Below are 22,029 nucleotides of genomic sequence, written 5' to 3' on the forward strand. Positions count from 1 at the left end.
ACATGCAAATCGATGAGGAAATCAGCACCACACATTACAGATGGACTGTATTTTAATGAAAGATCAGATTAAAATTATGCTTTAATGAAAAGAAGCAGACAATAAAAAAATCACCATAAATATGCTAGAATTCTAATCACGCATTGCTCAAACATGATTGAGTAAATGGAGCTGCAAAGGCCTCTCAAGTGTTACACTGCACACAAACACAAGAGGCTTGATCTCTAAAAATGTCAGCAAGCAGTGGATATCCTAATTGTGCAGGTAAAACTCCAGGCATACACTGCAAACAAACTTGAAATCCAATCCCTGTGAGACACATTGACTCAAAATCAAATGATCAAATTCAAGCATCTGACACCTACCAGAGAGCCAGTTTTGCTATTGACACGCCCACACTTGACTGAATATGTGCTCTTTGGCCTCCCGAATTTCCCACAGAGCTGAATAAACAAGTTCACATGTACGCACAGACTCGCATACCTAAAAGCAGAAGATAGTTCAGGTTTAAAATTGCCTGCAGGGAATGTGCATGGGCATGATTACCATTACTATTCACCAACTTGTATTTGTGACACTCTGAAGTTACTATCTTCATGTAAAAACAAAAATGACCATAATTGTTAAAAAAATAAATGCTGCTTCATCTTTTCATTTGTAGAATCTGCACCTTGGCCAGATGTATCTAAAATGGCATTGTAAACTTAGGGGGGGGGGTCACTTTTGCATGACTTGCACCGGCTTTTACCCTACTTTGATTATAGATCACTGGTAAGAGGTTCATCACTCAAACACACGCCTAAAAATCCAATAACCAACCAACCAACCAACCAACCAACCAACCCTGCAGTCATTCTCACCTACACCAAGCACAACTAGCAATTAGGATTGCATTATCAGAAACCTTGCTGTGGCTGCTGGAAAACACACAAAGAAAGGAGGAAGATAAGGCATCACATGCTATTCATGGCCAAGCCATGGAGAGTGAAAGTGTGGCACAGCGACGGGTCCAACGCGGGATGAGGGAAGCTACACAGGAGCCCTGCTAAGACGAGGGGATGCAACTTGGAAAACAAAAGTCATGGAGAACAATGAAGACTTCCTGCTCAGTCCCAGCCGTTGTCTTTTATCATGTGGGACAGCTCGATGATGTACTTTCCTTCCTTGTACTTCTGACTCAATTCAAAGGCTTGTTCCTGCGAAAAGGAGACGTCGGTTGTAAGGACAGGAAATGTTTTGCAATTTCAAACTCATCCGGCCTAACAGTAACTTACTCTTCTGACTTGTGTGGACACTTACATATTTCCAGCCCAGGGTAGTGTGACAGTTTTCACAGTAGATATCAGCCACTGCGTGAAGTCCCGTGAGCAGCAGCCTCTCCTCTGCAGGACCGCAGCCGATGTTCACCCTGAGAATCATCAAACGGCAGATAGACGTCACATGTTGCTGAAACAATGTGATTTTGTGTGTGTGTGTATGGGGAAGGGGGGTGTCTCTAAAACAATGACACTTTTCAGGGCTCAACAAATTTAGCCTGAAACTAAATACTGTTATTCCCAGTGATTACATCCAATCTTAAAGTCACAGCCTGTGTTTTACTGACCTACTAACCCAACAGTAGCATAGCTAACACCCAACTTCAAGGTCCACTCGAGTAAATCAAATTATCTGTGCGGTATCAGGTTTGTGTCAATACTGATACTGGGAAACTGTTGGAAGCTATAACTGGACACATTCAAACATTACATGAAGAGGGATAACAATTCCATCCTTAACCTACATATAGAATTAGTCCAATGAGAACACTTTTAAATGGAGATGAACCAGTTTGACATATTGTCAGGACAAAGTAAAACTGAAATCAAAATACTCACACAGAGTTGAAGAGGTATGCTCTGCCTTGACTTCCTTGGAACGACTATTATGGAAACACAAATGAGACAAATCAACCACCAATAAACCCTCCCAAGACTATCCTGGAGCCTAGCCCAGATTGTTGAGGTTTTATGTCAGTGCAGTTTTACCAGTTTCACCACACTATTAATAATTGTTATAGTAAGGGATGTCCTACTCTCTTATGTTCCCAATCTAACTGCCCCAAAAACAAAAATAGGGCATTATAAGGTCAAACAATACTACAAACACTTGAACTGTGAAGAAATCTCAGAATTTCGGGGATAGTGCAACAGTAGTTGGCGTTTGAAAATGCTCACGTCATGTGACGGGATAAATACAACAAAAAGGTGGTAGCTGACCTTCGAGATTAGATCATCATGGTTGGCTAGATGGGCGCGGCAGTGCACACAGCTGTAGCGGCGGTGACAAGAGTCCAGGTAAGCCTGGAACGTCTTGGCTTTTGTCAGCTTCACCATATCTGAGCAAGGAGAGATGACACATTATTCTTGCTCATCAGGTTTTTGCAAAGAACTTATCATGTATATGCACTGATGATCTTAGACAAGGTAATATTTTATTGAATAAACCATTCCAACTGGGGTGCCCATAAGTCACCATGGGTGCCGTTGGAAATGATACAATTCTACTTTATTTCTCAAAATATTATTTCATTATTACACTTAATTACATGTCTTGATTCATTTATCCATGCCAATGACATACGAGTTGTCCTTTGTTTTGTTTGATAACTTGGTTTTATTTTACAAGAACATAAAAAAATTGACCTATGCTAGTTCAACATTTGCAAACCATAAATCAATGAGCAATTTGATCTGCTAATAGAATCAATACTACGGGGGAAAAAAAAACACTGATTTGAAATGTTCATAATAATTAGCTTTCTTTGTCACATTTATCGGCTCAGGCAGAGCACGTAGAGCAAGAGTTATGTTCGGACATGTCTATTGTGGCATCCTGCTTCAACATAGAAATAAAAAGCACCACCACTTCCAATGTAGTATTATACACAACAACTCTGCATCTAAAATAAAGTGGAGCAGCTTGATCTGATCGATTATCTCGGACCTAGCTTGGTTTAAGTTAGCATGTTGGCTATCTCCGCACTGTCACAACATTGCAGCAGCTCAAATGCGCACTGCAGTTTCTTCCCGCGTTTAGCCACTTACCTCCCGATGTCAAGTCTCTTTTCTGCCAACACACTGTCGATCAATGTGATTATCAGGTGAAAAAAAGAAGACTAAAACGGTACGAAACGTAAATTGGGCTCACAGCAGGAAGCCCACCACGCGTTGACGTCTTGGACAATAAAGACAATACAAACGGCTTCTGTTTATGACATGCGGTACCGCGTTTCTTTGCAAAACGTAATCGAATCCAAAGAATATATTTTTTGTTACGAAAAAAAGAGAGCGTCGACAAAGGGAGCAATTTGACACATTCGTGACTAATCGCGCAGCAGACGGATGAAAAATGTGGTTTGTTTATGAAAACATACTTGGGGGGGGGGAGTCTGAAGCACATGGGAGGGCAAAACAAAAGATGTCAACCAATAGGAACCTCGGAATAATCTTTAGAATGTGGGTCAACCAATCAGATTGAACGTCACGTGAACTCGTTCGCACTGTTCCCAAAGCAGTGGCTAGTCATTTCCTGCTTTTTTGTTTGTGAATTCTGGTCCAACATACAGGAATTTACTGTCCTATACTATTTTAAAACATAAAAAAATGCCTAGTATTATATTTAAAAATATTTTGCTGTAAGATGTGATCAGAAAGTATCGTTGTTGTGTCAGGCATTATGTTCTATAAACATAACCAAAATAAGTGCATAATCAAATGTTTTTTTCTTCTTCAAAGTTTAATTTACGTAACCAGGGGTCACCAAGCTTTTTAAAAACGAGTGCTACTTCTTGGGTAGCAATTGGGAACACACACACTTCTGAAACAACAAATATGGTCAAATTACATTTAATTATGCTATTATTAATAATATCCATGTTTGTGAATACACCAATCTTAATGATTTATCAAGGTAGTCATTTCAATATGCTACACTTCATTTCTACAAATCTCTCCCAAGTATTTATATTTTTAAATGATCAATTTTACAACATTACAAAGAAATCCCAATGTTCCATAACTGAGTGGGTTATTTTTAGAACTTACTCGTGAGGTGAAACCTGCTCAACAAATGTGATTTGTTGTTATTTGCCACATTACATAAGCGACTCATTGCAGTTTACATTTCACGCCACATTTTCTAAAATTATTTGGCTCTTGATCAGAACCTACAAACCAATACACATGTATATTTCTTGGCAATGTATAAAGCACCATTCTATATTTTAAAATCTTTGTCCACAAGAAAGCTGAATTTGCTTGCTGGATGAGTGAGTACCTTTTCTCCTTGAAAGTGTTGACGTCAATGACCCATTCATATTCCATTACCCACTTGTCCCAATGCAAAGCATAGCTAATCGGGTCAGAAAAATACAGCCTTTGTTCTCCCTCTCTCTCTCTCTCTCTCTAGACTGTTTGATTAGTACCACAATAATGTGGTCAGACTTTGACCATGCCTTGACAAAGTGAACACCCTGTTTTCTTTCTATATTCGCTTCTTTGTTCATTCTTGTTATGTTATCACATCAAAACATACAATTGGTAATCGTGCATTCAGTGCATTCTAATGACAAAGTAATCACAGTCTTTATCGTAAGGAATGAGCTGTGAGGTCATGATACTCGGGAAAATTAATGTAATACTGAGCTGTGTCAGGATGATTGGTGGAGACCATGGAAATGAATCAGACATACTCTAAATGTGTAATCCTGAAAGATTTGTCCGACTGATCTGACACTTAACATGAGTTTCTTGCTTTTGGTCTATTTCAATCTTCGCACACCAAAAAGCTGCCATTTATGAGTTACTGTGTTCAAATGTGGAGACATCAATTACTCTGAGTGTTTCTGAGGAGGTAGCCCGACAGACGGGAGGGATAGTCACTCATCACCCCTGTTGCCCCCACTTCGAATGCCGCTCTTATGTCTTCATCTGTGTTGCACACAAACAAATGCACCTGCAAAGTTGCAAAGTGAAACAAACAAAAAAATCTCAAATTTTGACATTTTCATTAACAATTTCATAACGACATTGCTGATTACCAATAACAATCGGTTATTCAATCACAAGTTATCAAATCCTTCCGATTAGCAAGCTTTGGACTTTTGTCCTCTTTTGAAACCATTTCATTCCAATGTGTAGATGTAATACGATGATGGCGTTTTGCTATCCATTGTTTTCACACTAAAACAATTAGGGAGTCCACTCATGGTCCAACTACGGGGGTGAGCTCATCCCAGCAGAAATGACATCAGGATGGAGCAAAAACATTCACCGTGGTGGTGTGTGCTTTATATAGTTTGGATGAACTCACCCATTAAAATGCGGGAGGGGAAGTTACAAGGTCATGCATTCCTTGTTATTTGAGAATAAGTACGATTTCAGTTTATCCAATAGAGGATAAAATGGACAATAGCTTCATACCTGAATTCCACGGGCTGCAAGATGTTTAAAGAGACTCTTCCTCATAGTAACTCTACAATCATGAAAAATGTTGAAACAGATTGTGAAAAAAGCTCATTTACAAACTTTCTTTACATTTTCAAAATAAATATGAAAAAATATTTTCTATATTGCTACACCCGAGACTGTTAGTCAATCTCAGCATGTAAAACAAGATTTAAGAAAAACATTCTCTCACTTTTCTAATAAAGTGACGATCAATCTGCTCCTCAAAATGTTTTTCTCAGGAATAAACGTTCTGCAACACATAAAACATGGAGCAAACATTACACTCCAGACGGACAAAAAAAAACCCAGGCCAGTTTCATCTTGACTTGGACACCTGTTGAATATGCGTGGCAAGTAGAACTGGAGTAAACTCTCTCCCAGTGGAACAAAGGGCAGTAGGCCAGTATAGAAGAGAAACAGCAGGAGCACACCTCGATATAAAGAAAAGCTATACGGCATGGCTCCATTCTAGAGTGAGAGACACCGAAAGATATTGAGATTTACACATTGCAAACATAAAACCAGTTTTCTTTCATTTACCGTTTTGCGGCATTTGCTCAAAATTCTTGAATTCACAGATGCCCAGACGGTGATCTTTTCTCTATGATAGCGTTTGACCAGCTCAGATACCTAACACACAAATGTTTACAGTCAAAGTAAGGCAAATATCAAGCACATATTATTGCCTTAATTAAAGCGACACGTGTGAGTTACGTGCGAGCATGTTACTTGTAAAAAAGTGCAATTGTTCAACTGGGAGAAGACAATCTGTAAATCTTATCATGGATGGAATTTAGCTAGTTGCCAAGGGACACAAAAGGTTATGCTGCCATACAATGAACAAATGGTTATAAAAGTTATATAAAAGTTTTTTTTTGTGTGTCATCATTGCCTTTTCTATCAACTGGCTGTTGTCCTCTTTAATCTCAATGCTGATTGGCATCTCTGGGAACTTTGTAAACACATCCTCCAGCAAAGTAAATTCCCTGTCGGAACCACTGCTGTAGTGACCTGGTGGATACAAGTTATGATAACAAAAGTGACATCATTTATTTTGAATTGTTTTTGTTTGCCACTAGTGAATAATCTACTACACGGGAGTGTCTCACCTCGATAAAATGTCAACTCGAGCTTTTCCTTGTACAAGGGTAAATCCTAGAAAAGCCAAAGGAAGAACATATTTATCCATATTAATCCCGCACAATTTTTTTTTTTTAATGGAGCTTGTAAATGTTGATTATATTAAAAGTGGGGAGGGTCAAAAGTATATGTGGTTCTCTCTCTCTCTTCCCCCCCCCTACCTGAATGTTGACTGAAGACATGCTGACATCATGACCCGTCTGCCTCAAAAGATTCTCATCATGTGACACAACCACATATCCGTCCCGCGTCAAGTGACAATCTAGTTCCAACATCTGCGTTCCTTGAGCCACTGCGCTAAAAATTAAGGCAACCCAAAAATTGAGTCAATTCATTATGACTTAGTTCCAAAAGTATTCTGATAATTAGGCTTTTACACATTACTACAATGGTTTTGAAATAAATATGTGATATATAGACACACACAAAAATATTACTCACTGACTGAAGGCCTCCATGGTGCTTTCTATCCGCTCACCGCATCCTGGTAAGATAGTAAGTAGTTATCTTACCAAGAATTTTATTTCGTTTGAGCTCTTGCGTACGTTTTAACTGCTACTGCTTTATCAGCTACTTTTAAAAATCACATTCATTTTTGCTGCTATGAAAGACACGAGGCTAAAGTGACACTCCATAAACATTCCTACAAATTATTCACTCGCTTACCTCCTCTGTGGGAAATGTGTGTACAATAGAAGCTTGTGCATTTTCTCTTATGAAGAATTTGAGGGTTCTTCAGCAGGTAGAGCGAGGTAAGGGTGTACCCACCCAACGCCGGGAGAACGACACACCAAAAACAGCTCATCTCCTTTTAAAAATCTCCGCAAGCTCTCTCGTCGGATTGAACAAAGTGCTAAGTTGCTGGAAAAAATGCGAGTTTTAACAGAGCGATATCTATCTCCGTAGGAGACGACCTATTGTCTTTAGCCACCTAAAAGAAAATCTCGACAGACAGGTATTCGAATGTTCGACAATGTCGGCGCACAAGCTTTCCTTGTCTTGCTGGAAAGAGATCTGGAAGCAGCAGAGCTGTAAAAATGAGTTAATGAAGCACCACAGCTGACCCACAGCTCACCTTTACCTTCACGGCCGGCCTCTCCCTGAGACAGCACTGGGCAGCTATTTGTATGAAACACACTGGAGGTTGACTATTTGAAAATTGTTTGCTCTCCGCGATTAACAGGATGTGCATTATAACAGATACTAAAAAAACAAGTGGCAGGTTAATGAACTTGAATGCATTTTGATTAACAGTGTGCAAATGTCTCAGTCTCAGAGTGCAGTACAGGAATGTTAATGAGACTATCAACTAGAAAACTGGAATGTGACGAACAATAGTGTGACATATTTAAGCCACTATGAAGCGAATCAAGCCTGTTTTTTACAAGCATAGAGCAAACCAAGAAGTAAAATGCAAAATAAGTATTTTCCCACATTAGCAGTTTGGACTCTTTGGCGACATGATTCCGGTTATGTGGCTATAATTAACCAAACAATAAAAGTACAGTACGAATCATTTTAATTGCTATGATGGTGATGTCATTCTGTTTCCAGGCAAAATAACGTCCGAGAGGAAGGGCGGGAGCGTGCCGAGACGTGTTGTAAAGGGGGATGTGAAAGTGGCGCGGCTGGATAAACAGGTTGGATTAAAGTGAGAGGCGGACTGTCAAACACACCGTAATTGTAAGAACATACTGGTTTGAGAAACTGGCAGATTTTGTCGCTTTATAAATCCTCACAAACTATTGTTGTATTATTAAAATGTTAAATATAATCAAAATGGGCTTTGTATTTTACTTAAACTAGTTTACATAAATACTAAATATTACTAAAGTTTGCCCAGCTCTGATTTAAATAGATTTTTTTTTAATATTGATTATTATATTGCATAAAACAAGTAATTATCCCAGATCTGAATCACACTTATTTCATAAATACAGAAAATGATAAAGGATAAAAAGAGAAAAAGAATTAACCATAACTGCAACAGTATCAGGAATTTTTTATTCAATTATATGCAATATAATTTTGTTGCTTTGTTAATCATTTAATTAATATCCATACAATATACACACTACAACCCTTAACTCATATCTCTTTGACAATCGACAAATAACTCCTTAAAAATAATTCCTTAAAAAGAACTTGGAGGGAAAAATCCAAGAAGAGAAAAAAAAATCCGAAACACAGAAAAGACTATCAATTATCACGCCCATAAGACAAATTAATAAGAAAAAAAAATACAAATAAATGATACTGATTATTTAACAAAAAAAAAATGATACTCCCTTTTAAATAAATAAAAAAAAAACCTCACCAGTATAACAACGGTAATAATAAGAACAACCATTTAAAAACAACGATATCTGGAACCAGGCCGCATGACAGACAGGCCACTAGAATCATCAATACTGTGTGAATGTGTATGACATGTTCAAGTGCAACATTTCACAGACTCACACAGATACACTTCTCAGTTAAAGAGTGTGTACGTGTGTGCGATTGCGAAACCTTGTCCTCTTGGTTGGGAACCATGGCGACCTAATCTAATGTCACGTCAGAGGAGGGGGGGAAAAAAAAAAGCAAGCAGGGTTGGCGTACTGATGGCTGATGGATACTCAAATGAAACAAACACGTTATTTTTTTTGCAAGACCTTAAAAATCTCACCTATGAAAACGCACAAATAGAGATGCCGTCCAAGCCAACACGCAAAATTAGGAGAACGAAAAAAAAAAATCTTGGATGATGATTACTATAGATACACATAGACCTGACTGAAATCACACATACACAAAGCATGACAATTAAAGCTGAGTGAGCAGATGGAAAAGACTGAGGACCCCCAAAAAAAGTGCAGACGTGCTGATTGGGTTGGAAAAAAAGTGTTGGCGATTGGCAAAGTCGTGGCTGGAAAGAAGTGCACACAGGAAAAGGGAGGCAGGGACGGAGGCAGCCCTTTTGAGTAAAGCGTGGCAAGTGTTGGGAAGGCGAATATCATCGATGGATTTTTCACCACGAGCACAACAAAAGCCTCACACCCATTGTTGGGACAGTCATAGTGCTGGCTATGGCTTCTGAAAGAACAGCGACAGCTTTGGACGACATTTGAAAAAGCGTTCCGGCGTCGGGACCACCTAAGCACACGTGCAGTTGCTGAGTTGATCGCATGGGGTGGCGCTCCCCCCAAGTAGCAGTACGTAAAGACACACACACACACACACACACTAGAAAACAATGAGAAACAATGCCACTATTTTGCGCAGTGAGGCGGGTCACTATGGCAACTGGATAAACAACGTCAGAGAAGATGGGCGCACAAAAGCAACACAACTACAAAAGATTGAGTTGAACGTGACGTTTTGGGAGCTTCAAGTCACATGCAGTTTCGCCAGTAGTAAAAGGAGGGAGCCGTTCTTGGGGGGGGGGGGGGGGGGGGCGGAGGAATAAAAATAACTGTCCAACTACACCTACTCAACATACACACTCACACGTTTACTGAGGCAAAAATGATTCCAACCTGAAAAGACTTCCTGACTTCAACTGACAGTTTGGTGTAAGATGGCACAATCCCTCCCCTCACAAAGTTACATGGTGCAAACGTTTCGACTTCCATTTTTGAGGTCCGTCCTGAAATTTGACTCGAAACATTCCGCAGGTTAAGCAGCGTATGCTTCCTTGTCATGCAGTTGAGTGAATGATGGAGACAAGCGAGCTAAATGAGATAGCAGTAACAGGATGCCGTGGTGGCTTCCTTGGTGTTAATATTGAGCGGAGGAGGGGAAACGAGTGCATCTCACTGGCCGACTGTCTTTTATGCCTGTGCAGTCGTACTGTACTTGTGCTTTTACTGCTCATACAACCTCAAATGCAGAATAATAACCGAGTAGGTGCACATTGCAGAAAGCATCCGAGCGTATTCTGGAGCTTTGTGCGACTTGGCAACATGACTGACTTGCTTTGAACCGCACCTTAGTGTGACTAACAAATAGAGGGTGAGTTCAATCTATCTTGCCCTTTGTCTGAGCTGTAGCAGCTCGAGAAACATTTCAAAAACACGTTGGTCAATCCGGTCGCTGCCCACTTTTGAGTTTCTTGCATCTCTCATCCACTTTGGTTAATTTCAGGAATGCATGCATTCATATGAACATCATTTAGAAAAGAAGAAAAACCTGTAAACATGCCAGTGAAAACATTTGCCTGAATGTCAAACGTTTAAAATGACTTGCACAGATCAATCAAACATAAATACAAGGAAGCTGATTTTTTTTTTTTTTTTTAAAGCAAACAATTGCGTATGAATGAAAGCTATGACGAGCCTCCTTAAAAAGCTTTTTTTTTTTGTTTTAAAGTTTTTGTATGTAATGTACATAAACCCACACAACAAGCACCCCTCCCCCATTCTTTTAGCCCTCGTTTGCAAGTTCTACTGTACATACACGTATGTAGCAAGACAGAGTAATGGTGTCGATTAATAAGGAATAGTCGTTTATATTTGTGTGCAAGAGAGCTGGGGGAAAAACCAACAACAACAAAGAAGAGATTGATCGGGTAATGAAAGGTGATCATGATGGAGAGGGGGCTGGAAAAAAAACAGGACAGAAGAAACTGAAGAGTGCAGAGGAGAGTAAAGAGCGAAGAGCCGCAACGGCCCCACCTAAACACGCAAATCAAATTCAAACACTTAGCTTTCTTGCGGTGGAAATGGAAAGAAAAGCAGCCAATGTTTTGAGTTTTTATCTTTTCCTTGGATTTCTGAGGATGCATTTTCTTGTATTTAAGCATGTCATCTGAGGGGGGGGGGGGGGGGGGGCTTCAGGTTCCAATCCTGTGGTTGGCGTAGAGACCCTTTTAGACTAAAGAAAGAAAACAGGGCTACTTTCAAGATCTTAACCCAAAAAGTATTTTTTTTTTTTTTTTACCTGTGTGTCTCAGGAGCCCTGATAGGTCTCCTGGAAGCGAGCCGTCTCTTCAAATATGAGTTCCTTCAGCTTCTCCTTGGGAAGGTCATCCAACTCCATGGTGAAAGTGAAGGGCTCTTCTGCCACTGGCTACAAACAAACACAATGAGATGTGTTATTATTTGGTGAGGTTGGCCATAGTCTTTCATTTCTTTTGACAGGCTTGCAGTTTTAAAATCGGTGTAGTGGACTGCTGACATTTTTTTTTTTTTTTTTACATAACTTGCTGAGACGCCATTAGCAATACGTTAGCCGCTCAACGTTACAGCTAAATTCATGCAATCAAAGTCAATTTTTAATTGAATTTGAAAAGAATATTTGTATTACTCAGTGAGTATACCTCATCCGTGGGGTCGTAGTACTGCTCCAGATAAGGATGAGCCAGTGCCTCCTCAACACTGATACGCTTGTTGGGGTTAAAGGTCAACATGCGGCCCAGCAGGTCCAAAGCTGTACGAGTTAAACATTTGCATTTGATTGACCAGCAGAAAAAAAATAAACCAATAATAATAATCAGGTCTGTTAAACATCATTTAAATGTATGCAAAAAAAAAAAAATTGGACCTTTTGGGTCGCCCCTGCAGAAAAGCTTCTCCCAGGGGATTTTGGGTTTTTCAGGCAGGGACTGCAGATAGTTTCGGGCTTTCATGTTAATGATGCAGTTCAGATCTTCTTGGGATGGAGAGCCAAGGACACCTACATAGAGGAGGTATTAGCAACATTATTTTTTTAAAATGTCTACTCGGGTGTTCACAAGGATGAGAACTCACCCAGAATGTGGTTGAGCTGATCCAAGTAATGCTTCCCAGGGAAGATGGGCTTGTTTGATAACATCTCAGCCAGGATGCAGCCCACTGACCAAATGTCAATGGACTTAGAGTAGCCCTGAGGCATACGCAACCGGTTAACAATCTATTCAGTCAGCCTAAGACATGCACAGGCACAACCACAGCTCACCTTTGAGTTCAGCATGATTTCTGGAGCCCTATACCAACGCGTAGCCACGTACTCGGTCAAGAATCCTGTGTGGTCGTGCTCAGGGTCAGCGATCCGTGCCAGTCCAAAATCGCAAATCTTAGGACAAAATGAATCGTCAACACTTTTTTTCCCTGCATTCACTGGATGGTGACTATTGTGAATCCATTCTGTAAATGGACATCATGCAAATGTGATCATAGCTATTTTTGTGCGTGAGTAAAATGCATCTGAAAGCCACACAGCAACAGGTGGCGCTTTTGTTCTCCGCTTCCCACATGATCGGCTAATCCGAGGCTTCGAGTCTGCCTAATGAGAGCTCACGAGTGTGATGTGAGGCCGTACTATACAGTACGTGTTTCCTTCTCTGTTGATATACTGGAGACCTGATTGTAAACAGCTACAACCATGCATTTGTGAGGGCTGACCTTGAGGTCGCAAGTGGTGTTGATAAGCAAGTTGGAGGGCTTGAGGTCCCGGTGCAACACGTTGGCAGAGTGGATGTACTTGAGTCCTCGCAGGATCTGGTAGAGGAAATAGCAGACGTGGTCGTTGCTCAGCTTCTGGCTCTTCAGCAGCTTGTACAGGTCTGTCTCCATCAGCGTCTGCACAATGTAACTGGAAGTACACTCGAGTCAAGGAGCAGAGTCGGAGAGCGGCCGATCTATATTACGTAACAGCATGGTAAGATAAAGGATACACGTCTCTCATGTTGTCGATGTGGCGAGCTCTTAGAATGTCATTGATGCCGATGATATTCTCATGGTTGAAACGCAGCAGGATCTTGATCTCCCTCAGTGTGCGCTGGCAGTAGGTCTGGTGTTCAAAAGGGCTGATTTTCTTGATGGCCACGCGCTGGTTGGTCACGTGGTCCAGGGCAGAGCTGGATGTGGAGAAGAGCGGGCACAACACAGGGCTCATGTTACACACTGCGGGATTCGATAGCAGGAGCGAGGCTGATGATGGGGCGTCGGAGAAGTCGGAGCTGCAGAGTGGAGCATGTGACACATCGCTTTGCTGTGGACAACTGGAGGTGTATGCTACACCTACACCGTTTAGAGTAGGTGTAGAAGTGAAGACGTGACCAGGTAGAGCTCAGAAGTACTGGATCGTGCATTAAATGGGACACAAAATGGATTCATTCCACTGTTTTAGCATCAACTAACCATAACTTAAGTCTTCTTTGCTCCATGTAGCTGATATGGAAAAAGAATTCTTGACATTTTTTCCCCAAGTATGTGCTAACATAAAAAAAAAAAGCACAATCTCTGGACCAGACTCGAGTACCAGTAGGAGCATGAGAATTCTGAGAACACGCAGAACAAATTCTCACACATCATCTCGCATGAGGGCAGAGATGTAAGTGAAGCAGAAGAGGGTGAGCGTTTGTTTTCAAAAATAACACTCTTAAGTGGAGACGTGTTAGTGAAGGATGTAATGAGGTACATGTAAATAGTTTATTATTAACAAAGGAACATGAACATTAACCGCTCCATGAACGATTTGTTCTCTTTTCAAAACCAGCCCTTTTTTTTTTAGTTTCACTTCTTCAACCAGAATGTTTTTTACACAAGTATTTTTGTGTGAGTACTTTCTCCACCAGGCTAGCCAGTCAAGTGTGCCTAAAATATCAACAGCAGAATCGTATGATCTCGATGACACAAACCAAAACAGACCTCAATGTCGTCAGTACTTCTCGGAGATGATTGTATACTGACTGGCGTGAGGCCAAATGCTCCCCACGTAACTTGTGGTCATGTTCGCAGCTCAGCAATGACTTGCCACTGCAATCACAGCAGTGAGTTGGCAGTGATATCGCATTGTGCGCAACAGGTTTCCTCAACGTGCCCACACAAGGCTGCAGATCACCAGCAGCGATAACACAAGAGGGGAGGCCTCGGTGCAAATCCCCATTGCGTCCTCTGCAAAACCCTTTTCTGCACAACCGATTATCTTTAGCGATCGCTCTTTATACCGTGGGACTATGGTTGCATACAATCGGTAAGCAACTTGAAACAACGGAAAACTGCGTCCTGCGCCAATGCTGAAGAGAGCATTTCCTGTAAAGCTCATAGCCACGCCTGTAGCTCGTTTGCTAACCTGCTAGCCACAAAACATTCTGATTTCGATCAAGCGACGCTCTGAAGCTTGACACAAGGCGACGTGTACAGGAAAACATGGCTGAAGTTCGGAGGGTAACACTCGCTGATCGTAGCAACAACCAACTATCCGATGTTGGGGGGGGGGGGGGGGAAACAACTGATTGAAGAAGTACTACTCACCACACCATTCCGTATGCCCCCTCCCCGATGTAAGACAGGTTGGTGTAGCGGGGCCCCACGTCGAAGATCTGGCCCTTCACAGACTCTGACGCGGGTTTCTGCCCCGTAGCACCCGGCGCTCCATCATGCGCAACAGTGCCAGCCGCCCCAGCAGCAGTAGCGCTGTTGGAGGCTGACGCTGCGGCCCCGACCGCTGCGGTGCTGCTCGAATCCGCCATTCTTCCTCTCCAAGCCGCGCCTGCCTGTGCCTTCTCTGTCAGGGAGTTTTCACCGAGGGACCTGGGTCGCTCTCGGCAAGGTTGGACGTCTTAAGTTAAGGCTTTGACGGACTAGAATGTTTGATAGCCGGAGCAAAGGGAAGCGGGGGGCCTCTCTTCGAGCGTAAACGGATTGCGTGCGCGAGCTGGGATTTGGTCCGAGTACAGAGCGTAAATGCGCGTGCTGAGCTACGGTAATGCAGTTGCGTTAGATTTGCTAATCATGTCTACTTAGCCGGGCGGGGTTATGTCCAATTCCCATCTCTTGAAACAAGCACCGCCTGTCTAGTTTCTCTGTGTACTACACCAAACCGAACGTGTTGCATTGAATAGCGCAACCTTGGGTGGGCGTGTCCAGTTCTGTTGCTGATTTATTCCACGAAAATAGACAGATACATTAGTTCAGATTTTATTGTTATTTTCAATATATGTATATGTATAAAGATAGGTAGATAGATAGATAGATAGATAGATAGATAGATAGATAGATAAAAGAAACAGACAAAGAAATATTTTCTCCAAATGAATAAAATAAATTGATCTCTATGGAAACGAGTGCAACTGTGACCGCGCCCCCTGGTTGCGTCATGACGAAGTCAGTGAGTGTACTTCCTGGTTACGTCGCAAATGGTACGCGACAAGTTGTTTATAGCAAAAGCACGAATTGATTGAATACTTTCGTCTAGGAATGATACGTTTTGTACTGCGAAAAAACTGGATTATCCCGATTCGTTTAGCGCTCACCATTTTGGACTTCCCGTATACAGTCAACACTTACGGACTCAGGTTTGGATTCTAGTCATAAATACTTAAAGCTGCCTTGAGTAATGGAAACCGTTGGAGATACATTATGTGACTTTTGAGTCGTAAATCATGGATATAATTGTTGCAATTGTTGCTTTTATTTTTGCTACAGTTCCCATTACCATTGATTTCGTTATCTATATTCAGTAAGTTTCCTTTCCTGCAGGGCTGTCATCCCCTGCTCAGTTGGCCATCCTTTCAGACTCAATCCATCACTCGCTCTCATCAGTTCAAGTTGTTCCAACTGCTCCAAGAGTGTCTGCACAATGAGAGCTTCTGCACACATAAAGTCCAGATGCCCCGAGTACCCAGCCTCCCAAATCAAGCGCTTCCCAGTGAGTGATTCTCAGGTGGACTGGAGTCAGAACTTCCCAGGATATGAGCCAATCAACTATACTCATCCTTCTGTGGCGAAAAAGCCAATATGGGCAGATCCTGAAATTGGGTGAGCATCAGTATTGACATTTGCATGCATTTCACACATCGGCCTTCAATGGGGACTTACATGACTTAACCCACCCCGTTTCCTTCTCTTGCAGTTTATTCTCTCCACAGTTCAATGCTTTGGATGGGTCCGTGGACAGAAGAAGCTTTGAGGGCTGCTACAAAGTGGAAGATGGAAAGCCACTGTGTGTACTTAGAGCGAGAGATGTTATTATACTGTTTGGACTGGTCGTCAAGTCGACTAATGATGTCATTTGTTTTTTTCCATTCTTCTCTAGAAATCCTCATGGACGCACGGGGATGATCGGTAGAGGTTTGCTAGGCCGATGGGGACCCAATCATGCTGCAGATCCTATTGTCACAAGGTATATTTTTTTCTCATTGCTCTGCTACCTATTACAATATCAAATTTTCAGATTAGATATAACCTTCTGCCTGATGCAACTTGGATGTCATTGTCTGACAGATGGAAAGTAGATGCCAAAGGAGAAAAGATTCTTCACCATGTCTCCAAAAAGCCCATCCTGCAATTTGTATCCATCAAGAGAAAAGATTGCGGGGAGTGGGCCATTCCAGGCGTGGGTGGCTTCTTTCACATTTTGTGTTCTTCACTTTCCTGTTCATGTTACTTCTGCCACGATTCTCGAGGACGAAACTCACATTTTCTGTCTTTATTTTTTAGGGGATGGTAGATCCAGGGGAGCAGGTTTCTCTCGCACTTCAGCGGGAGTTTTCTGAAGAGGCTTTGAATTCGCTGGGAGTACCGCCATTAGAAAAATCAAAAATTCATGAGCGCATCACCCAACTCTTCAAATCATCCGGTTTTGAGGTTTGCAACGGACAAATGATGAAAACATTCTTACCAGCATGTTTGTCAAAAGAAAAATGCTGACGTGGGTTACAAGTGAACATAATGATAAACGTAGAATATAAGCTAAACGTGATTGTAAGTTTCCCCATTCTGTTGAGCGTAAGAAAAAAACTTTTTTTTTGTTCTGCAGGTCTTTAAGGGATATGTAGATGACCCAAGAAACACTGATAATGCTTGGATGGAGACTGTTGCGGTCAACTTCCATGATGAAAATGGTATGCATGATTTGAAGAATGCAGTGTTTTTTTATTTCATCAACAATTTGCTGGACACTGACGCAATTGCCATGTTTAGTGAATCCATTTTTTTTTTTCTCTCTTTGTTTATACGCAGGCAACAGTGTGAGCGAGCTGCCGTTGCAAGCTGGCGATGACGCAGGCCAAGTACAGTGGGTTGATGTGGACACGTCCTTCCCACTCTATGCGAGCCATTCTCATTTACTGGAGCTTGTTGCCAAAGAGAGGAAATCCCACTGGTAGTCAGTGTGGGAAACATTTGTGCATCTTGAAGTGTATTTTCAAAATGAAAGACAAATGTATCGATTTCTTTTTGGTAAGAAACAAAATCAGATTTGTCAGTGTCTCTCCTGTGTGTGTGTGTATTACACGCGCACACTGTGCAGTAACATCTGATCCGGGGGAAGCTCAACATGCGACAGGACAAGGAGAATATTATTTCTGTTGGAGAGAAAATTATGCTAATATATTCATTGTGTACAAGGATCACATTAACCCAATGTGGTCATGCGAGAACACAATTAGCTTAATTAATTTAAAGATGAGAAGAGTACAATCACAATGAATTTTCATAGATTGATCTTTACATGTGAATATAAATGACTGAACATGTTTTTATTTTTTCTCACGCAATAAATGACAAGGATTTATGTACATTATATCTGTCTTGATGATTCATCATTCACTATTGTTAATGTAGTGTAATCAAATGGTTCATTGTATTAATATGAGTAATCAATCTTATACTCCTGTTGCTATTTTTCGAGCTGTGCCTGAATTGTAATGCAGAAAAATAATAAAAATGTTTATGAAGTGCGCACTGAAATCACGTTTCCGTTATATTTTAAGTAATGTTTATATTATTAAATGAACTGACTTCATTATAAGCGACACGATTGGTCAGGTTGTGCTTTAAAAATAAACTACATTACCCACAAGTGACTGCGACAAAAAGCTGCCCAAGTCGCCGACGTGGCCTGATTATGACGTCATTTTCCTGCGTTTCGATGTACCGGGGCGATTCAAACTAGACAAGGAGCCTTCGCTCATTGTAACTCAAAACTGCGGCTGCAGATGCTTTATCAGAATATCGGTGAACGGAACAATGTCTGGAAAAAGCAAAAGTAGGAGCGCAGCAAATGCGGACTTAAAATCTAGCGGTGTATCATGCGATGAGCGCATTTTGCGGGATTGTCATCAACTGTACACCGAACCCGACAGTGGTGAGTTGGCTGAGCATCCAAAGTTAGCTGGCGGACATGCTAGCAAGCTGGGGTCGGCTCTGGTGATAGCTAACCGGTAGTTAGCTAATTTAAGCTGACTTTGGGAATCGTTATCAAAATTGCTCGAGTTTGGTGAAAGCAAACATTTGCTCGTGTGCTCTCTGTTTTATCTCGAGTTAACCCTTTAGGCTGGCGAGCTTTTCACTGCTTGCCTTAAACATAGCTGATTTTGATTTGCCGTAAATCCAATTATGATTGTAAAAATAACACTTTAGTGCTATTTATTCGATTAAAATCTGCTGCAGTGTGTCCAAGCTTACTTGCATCTGGGTAACAGGTGCTTTCACAACTATCACATATTAGATATTCAATAATTACAATAAAAATGAACTTCAAAACTGTGCAAATGCTCCTATGCTGAACAACAACTATGCAGGGAATAATTTCAATGACTCTTAACACATTAATGGATGTATTCAGGTTTGATTGCTGTAGCTGAATCTGTGGGTGTAAAGTTGCTGCCCCCCAGGAAGAAAATTACTGTCATGCTGATGGGCAATCACTCTGCTGGGAAAAGCTCATTCATCAACTGGTAAATCATATTATTTTTGTATGTTCACATATTTCACCCTGGTCTTTCAAACTAAATTTGATTCCATAACCTTTTGTCATTAAGTCAATTTTTTGGCTTTCAGGTATGTCGAAGAGCATATTCAGCGCACTGGTGTTGCTATCGAGACACAGGGATTTAGTTTTGTTACAAGTGGGCGAAAGAGAGAATCCCTCACAGTAAGATCTCTTTTGATATGAGCCCAAAATAACAAAACCCACTTTGCAAACAATGCAAAATTTGTTTTTTTTTTAGGGAAATGCCACCCTTCATTTATATCCCCACTTCAAGCCTCTGCAAGAGTTTAAAGGTGAGCTTTCATAAAATGTAGACATTTGTATCTGTATTATTATTCCCATTGTTTGCTTTCTAGGCGTAGCAGAGTATCTGAGCACAGAAATCTGCACGTCACGGCAGAAACGTTTCAGCCTGGTGACTTTTGTGGATTCGCCTGGGTTGGTAGATGGTGATATGAAGTATCCCTTTAACGTGGATGAAGTTGTCCTGTGGCTAGGTGGGTCAAGACCTCTTTCTTTTCCGTGCAGTGTGGTAAAATAATAGCCTTCCCCATGTCCCTTCTCAGGTGATCTCTGTGACTTGATTCTGGTCTTCTTTGACCCGATGGGTCAGGCTCTCTGCAAACGTACCCTGAACATTGTGGAGGCCCTGAACGACAAACATGGAGATCGTCTACGTTTCTACCTCAGTAAGGCGGATGAGGCCGGGGGAGAGTCTGACAGACAGGTAAGTGCAAAGTCGATGGGTCTTGCAGTCAGATAAATATAAATACTTTTTTAAAGTCAAATTGTTAATATCAAATAAGTTCAAATGGTTTTCTCTCAACAATTTTGAAAAAAATTATGTCTTTGTGCTCACTCTCACTAAAGATCCTTTCTGTTTATTCTCGCAGAGAGTAATGATGCAGATTGTCCAGGAGCTCTGCAAACGACCAGGACTGAACAAATGCGGTTTTGACATGCCCACCATCTACGTTCCTAATCCAAACAAGGTACATTTCAATGCCTGTCCACCTTTTGTAGCCTTAAATGCAACAAATTGTCCTGCAATCTGAAGTGCTTGTTTTTGTTTGTAGCCGAGCCGCTGTGTCAACCAGATTGAGGAGGTGTGTCGCACCATTGACAAGACCATCAATCAGACAGTTCAGAATACACTCAACTCTCTGGAAAAGGATTGTGACATCATTAGTGAAGCCATCACTGATAAAATAACCAATGACAGGTACTATTCAAAACAAACAGTCATAATAATAAAATATAATTTTGTAACAACAATTTTGGACTATAGATTAAGTCTCACGTTGTTATTTTTTTCATCTCAAAGGCAGATCAGCATTGAGAACCGAAGGGCGCGCTGCAAGAGCTGTTTCCTGACGCTACTGGGCTTCTGCATCCCCATGACTCTTTTGGCTGTATTGCTACTGGGCACTCTGTCCAAGGAGGTTCTGGAGATAGCTTTGGGCAGCAAAGGAATCGAAGCCCTGTCTCTTTATTTGGTTGGTGCCCTCTGTGCATTAAGTGCCATTTTTCTTTTTGTTGACTGAGCTGTCAGTTCTGAAGCGGTATGCGCTTTGCGACCTCCCCAGGTTCCCGCAGTACGTTTATTCGAAGCGATGCCTCGAGAACAGCAGATTTACGGCGGCGGTGGGATGGTCCTGGCCTCTTTCCTCCTACTCATTATTTCACGATTCTCTTTCAGGTACCGCAATTACATCTCCGTTCCAGTTATATTTATCACCCATAGTATATAATATTAAATTCATATTGAAACAAAGTGAACATTAAAACACAATCTTTTGCTACACATGCAGAAGGAGAATTAATTATTAGTCTTTACTCTTTGCAGGACTCAACCAACTATGTCAGGAAAGCAGAAAAGACAGTTGCAAGAGAAATTGGACTTTGTTCAGGAGGTGGCAAAGACCAAAAAGGTAGTTTGTGTGGAAAGTTTCGGTTCCTTGTAATAGTATCAGAATAAACAAGAGCGGTTATACATGTTTTGTTCTTTTGCCTTGCAGAAAAAGCTGTACGAAGATTATCTGCGGCAGAGTGTCAGCGATCATGACATGAATTAAAGACTGAAATAGACACAACTCGGACCAAACATAAATCAACAACACTGCCACCTGGACACAGCAATAACCTGTGATGAGATTTTGTTTGAAGTACACCCACGGAAATGTCCTCCATAGACTTTTTTTGATTTAGACATTACTTCTGTGAAATATTACCTGAGAAGAGAAAGGCCTCGTAGAAAACAGGCATTATGACTTTTTATTCATTATCTATGGACAATTTATATTTGTCGACTGAATCATGATTGTCACATCGATACCACTCTACAGTAAATAGAATAAATTTTGCAAAGCATTTATAGTATTTCTTTGTCAATGGTACTGAACTTTGGGGTAATAATCATATGGCACTGGTTTAGTATAAGTTACTGCTCTTTTGTTTTTTACACTTACCAGAATTTTATATAGTGTTTTGCTAGGAGGAATCGAATACTGTATTCATTTCAGCTTTTTACATTCCCTTTTTTCCCCCAAAAGCTTAACTAAAGGAAATAAAATGCTCAACTTATAAAACATTACCTTTGTCTTCAGAATTTGTGTTCGAAACTTTCTTGCAGCTCTGCTGCTTGTTTGTTTACAGTTTACACCCATGAAAATGTCAAGGTGAACTAATTCAAAAGCCCAAAGATTAAAATAGTTTAAAATTCCAG

At 41.1% G+C, this 22,029-nt stretch overlaps 5 protein-coding genes across 9 annotated transcripts; 2 read left to right on the top strand and 3 right to left on the bottom strand.

The window, feature by feature from the left end:
- Positions 1-34: 34 nt before the first annotated feature.
- On the bottom strand, positions 35-3,414 carry ypel3 (yippee-like 3). Its single transcript, XM_061302936.1, has 5 exons — positions 3,084-3,414; positions 2,256-2,374; positions 1,875-1,918; positions 1,300-1,408; positions 35-1,196 (listed from the first exon to the last, which is right to left on the bottom strand). The coding sequence occupies exons 2-5, from the start codon at positions 2,370-2,372 to the stop codon at positions 1,107-1,109; spliced, it is 360 nt and encodes a 119-aa protein (XP_061158920.1). The 5' UTR covers positions 2,373-2,374; positions 3,084-3,414; the 3' UTR covers positions 35-1,106.
- A 454-nt stretch (positions 3,415-3,868) lies between these two features.
- On the bottom strand, positions 3,869-8,057 carry gdpd3a (glycerophosphodiester phosphodiesterase domain containing 3a). Of its 3 annotated transcripts, none has more exons than XM_061302907.1 (10): positions 7,293-8,057; positions 7,068-7,110; positions 6,788-6,923; positions 6,596-6,641; positions 6,379-6,497; positions 6,027-6,116; positions 5,821-5,954; positions 5,677-5,736; positions 5,460-5,511; positions 3,869-4,992 (listed from the first exon to the last, which is right to left on the bottom strand). In XM_061302907.1, the coding sequence occupies exons 1-10, from the start codon at positions 7,429-7,431 to the stop codon at positions 4,864-4,866; spliced, it is 948 nt and encodes a 315-aa protein (XP_061158891.1). In that variant the 5' UTR covers positions 7,432-8,057; the 3' UTR covers positions 3,869-4,863. The 3 variants fall into 3 exon arrangements, with proteins under 3 accessions (XP_061158891.1, XP_061158893.1, XP_061158892.1); XM_061302909.1 differs by having other exon boundaries at positions 6,788-6,918; positions 7,293-7,391; XM_061302908.1 differs by lacking the exon at positions 7,293-8,057 and having other exon boundaries at positions 6,788-6,918; positions 7,068-7,274.
- Positions 8,058-8,611: 554 nt separating this feature from the next.
- On the bottom strand, positions 8,612-15,304 carry mapk3 (mitogen-activated protein kinase 3). Its single transcript, XM_061302890.1, has 9 exons — positions 14,843-15,304; positions 13,261-13,443; positions 12,989-13,178; positions 12,543-12,659; positions 12,356-12,470; positions 12,150-12,281; positions 11,926-12,035; positions 11,547-11,675; positions 8,612-11,480 (listed from the first exon to the last, which is right to left on the bottom strand). The coding sequence occupies exons 1-8, from the start codon at positions 15,058-15,060 to the stop codon at positions 11,556-11,558; spliced, it is 1,185 nt and encodes a 394-aa protein (XP_061158874.1). The 5' UTR covers positions 15,061-15,304; the 3' UTR covers positions 8,612-11,480; positions 11,547-11,555.
- On the top strand, positions 11,577-18,280 carry nudt9 (nudix (nucleoside diphosphate linked moiety X)-type motif 9). Of its 3 annotated transcripts, none has more exons than XM_061302900.1 (8): positions 11,577-11,710; positions 16,070-16,348; positions 16,443-16,532; positions 16,626-16,712; positions 16,814-16,925; positions 17,030-17,176; positions 17,349-17,433; positions 17,552-18,280. In XM_061302900.1, exons 1-8 carry the CDS (start codon positions 11,691-11,693, stop codon positions 17,695-17,697), a joined length of 966 nt encoding a protein of 321 aa, XP_061158884.1. In that variant the 5' UTR covers positions 11,577-11,690; the 3' UTR covers positions 17,698-18,280. The 3 variants fall into 3 exon arrangements, with proteins under 3 accessions (XP_061158884.1, XP_061158885.1, XP_061158883.1); XM_061302901.1 differs by lacking the exon at positions 11,577-11,710 and adding an exon at positions 14,416-14,561; XM_061302899.1 differs by lacking the exon at positions 11,577-11,710 and adding an exon at positions 15,657-15,885.
- A 155-nt stretch (positions 18,281-18,435) lies between these two features.
- On the top strand, positions 18,436-21,894 carry si:ch211-11k18.4 (uncharacterized). The gene is made up of 12 exons (XM_061302880.1): positions 18,436-18,677; positions 19,158-19,269; positions 19,373-19,466; positions 19,543-19,597; positions 19,661-19,801; positions 19,871-20,031; positions 20,198-20,296; positions 20,381-20,526; positions 20,629-20,800; positions 20,891-21,003; positions 21,151-21,235; positions 21,323-21,894. Exons 1-12 carry the CDS (start codon positions 18,560-18,562, stop codon positions 21,377-21,379), a joined length of 1,353 nt encoding a protein of 450 aa, XP_061158864.1. The 5' UTR covers positions 18,436-18,559; the 3' UTR covers positions 21,380-21,894.
- Positions 21,895-22,029: the final 135 nt, after the last annotated feature.

Source organism: Syngnathus typhle, linkage group LG17 (genome assembly GCF_033458585.1).
Source record: "Syngnathus typhle isolate RoL2023-S1 ecotype Sweden linkage group LG17, RoL_Styp_1.0, whole genome shotgun sequence".
NCBI classification, from domain to species: Eukaryota; Metazoa; Chordata; class Actinopteri; order Syngnathiformes; family Syngnathidae; genus Syngnathus; species Syngnathus typhle.

Excerpts from the sequence above, each read along its gene's own strand:
- ypel3 (XM_061302936.1), bottom strand. The coding sequence starts at position 2,372 with ATGGTGAAGCTGACAAAAGCCAAGACGTTCCAGGCTTACCTGGACTCT. Across the intron at positions 1,409-1,874 it reads GCATACCTCTTCAACTCTGT|GGTGAACATCGGCTGCGGTC; the intron begins GTGAGTATTTTG and ends GATGATTCTCAG. Across the intron at positions 1,197-1,299 it reads CTACCCTGGGCTGGAAATAT|GAACAAGCCTTTGAATTGAG; the intron begins GTAAGTGTCCAC and ends TCCTTTTCGCAG.
- gdpd3a (XM_061302907.1), bottom strand. The coding sequence starts at position 7,431 with ATGAGCTGTTTTTGGTGTGTCGTTCTCCCGGCGTTGGGTGGGTACACC. Across the intron at positions 6,642-6,787 it reads TGTCTTCAGTCAACATTCAG|GATTTACCCTTGTACAAGGA; the intron begins GTAGGGGGGGGG and ends TGGCTTTTCTAG. Across the intron at positions 6,498-6,595 it reads CGAGTTGACATTTTATCGAG|GTCACTACAGCAGTGGTTCC; the intron begins GTGAGACACTCC and ends TGTATCCACCAG.
- mapk3 (XM_061302890.1), bottom strand. The coding sequence starts at position 15,060 with ATGGCGGATTCGAGCAGCACCGCAGCGGTCGGGGCCGCAGCGTCAGCC. Across the intron at positions 13,179-13,260 it reads ATCGACAACATGAGAGACGT|TTACATTGTGCAGACGCTGA; the intron begins GTATCCTTTATC and ends GTGTACTTCCAG. Across the intron at positions 12,036-12,149 it reads CTGCAGGGGCGACCCAAAAG|CTTTGGACCTGCTGGGCCGC; the intron begins GTCCAATTTTTT and ends TAACTCGTACAG.
- nudt9 (XM_061302899.1), top strand. The coding sequence starts at position 15,788 with ATGATACGTTTTGTACTGCGAAAAAACTGGATTATCCCGATTCGTTTA. Across the intron at positions 16,926-17,029 it reads GGGAGTGGGCCATTCCAGGC|GGGATGGTAGATCCAGGGGA; the intron begins GTGGGTGGCTTC and ends TTTATTTTTTAG. Across the intron at positions 17,434-17,551 it reads CAACTTCCATGATGAAAATG|GCAACAGTGTGAGCGAGCTG; the intron begins GTATGCATGATT and ends GTTTATACGCAG.
- si:ch211-11k18.4 (XM_061302880.1), top strand. The coding sequence starts at position 18,560 with ATGTCTGGAAAAAGCAAAAGTAGGAGCGCAGCAAATGCGGACTTAAAA. Across the intron at positions 20,801-20,890 it reads AAGCCCTGTCTCTTTATTTG|GTTCCCGCAGTACGTTTATT; the intron begins GTTGGTGCCCTC and ends CGACCTCCCCAG. Across the intron at positions 21,004-21,150 it reads ATTTCACGATTCTCTTTCAG|GACTCAACCAACTATGTCAG; the intron begins GTACCGCAATTA and ends TACTCTTTGCAG.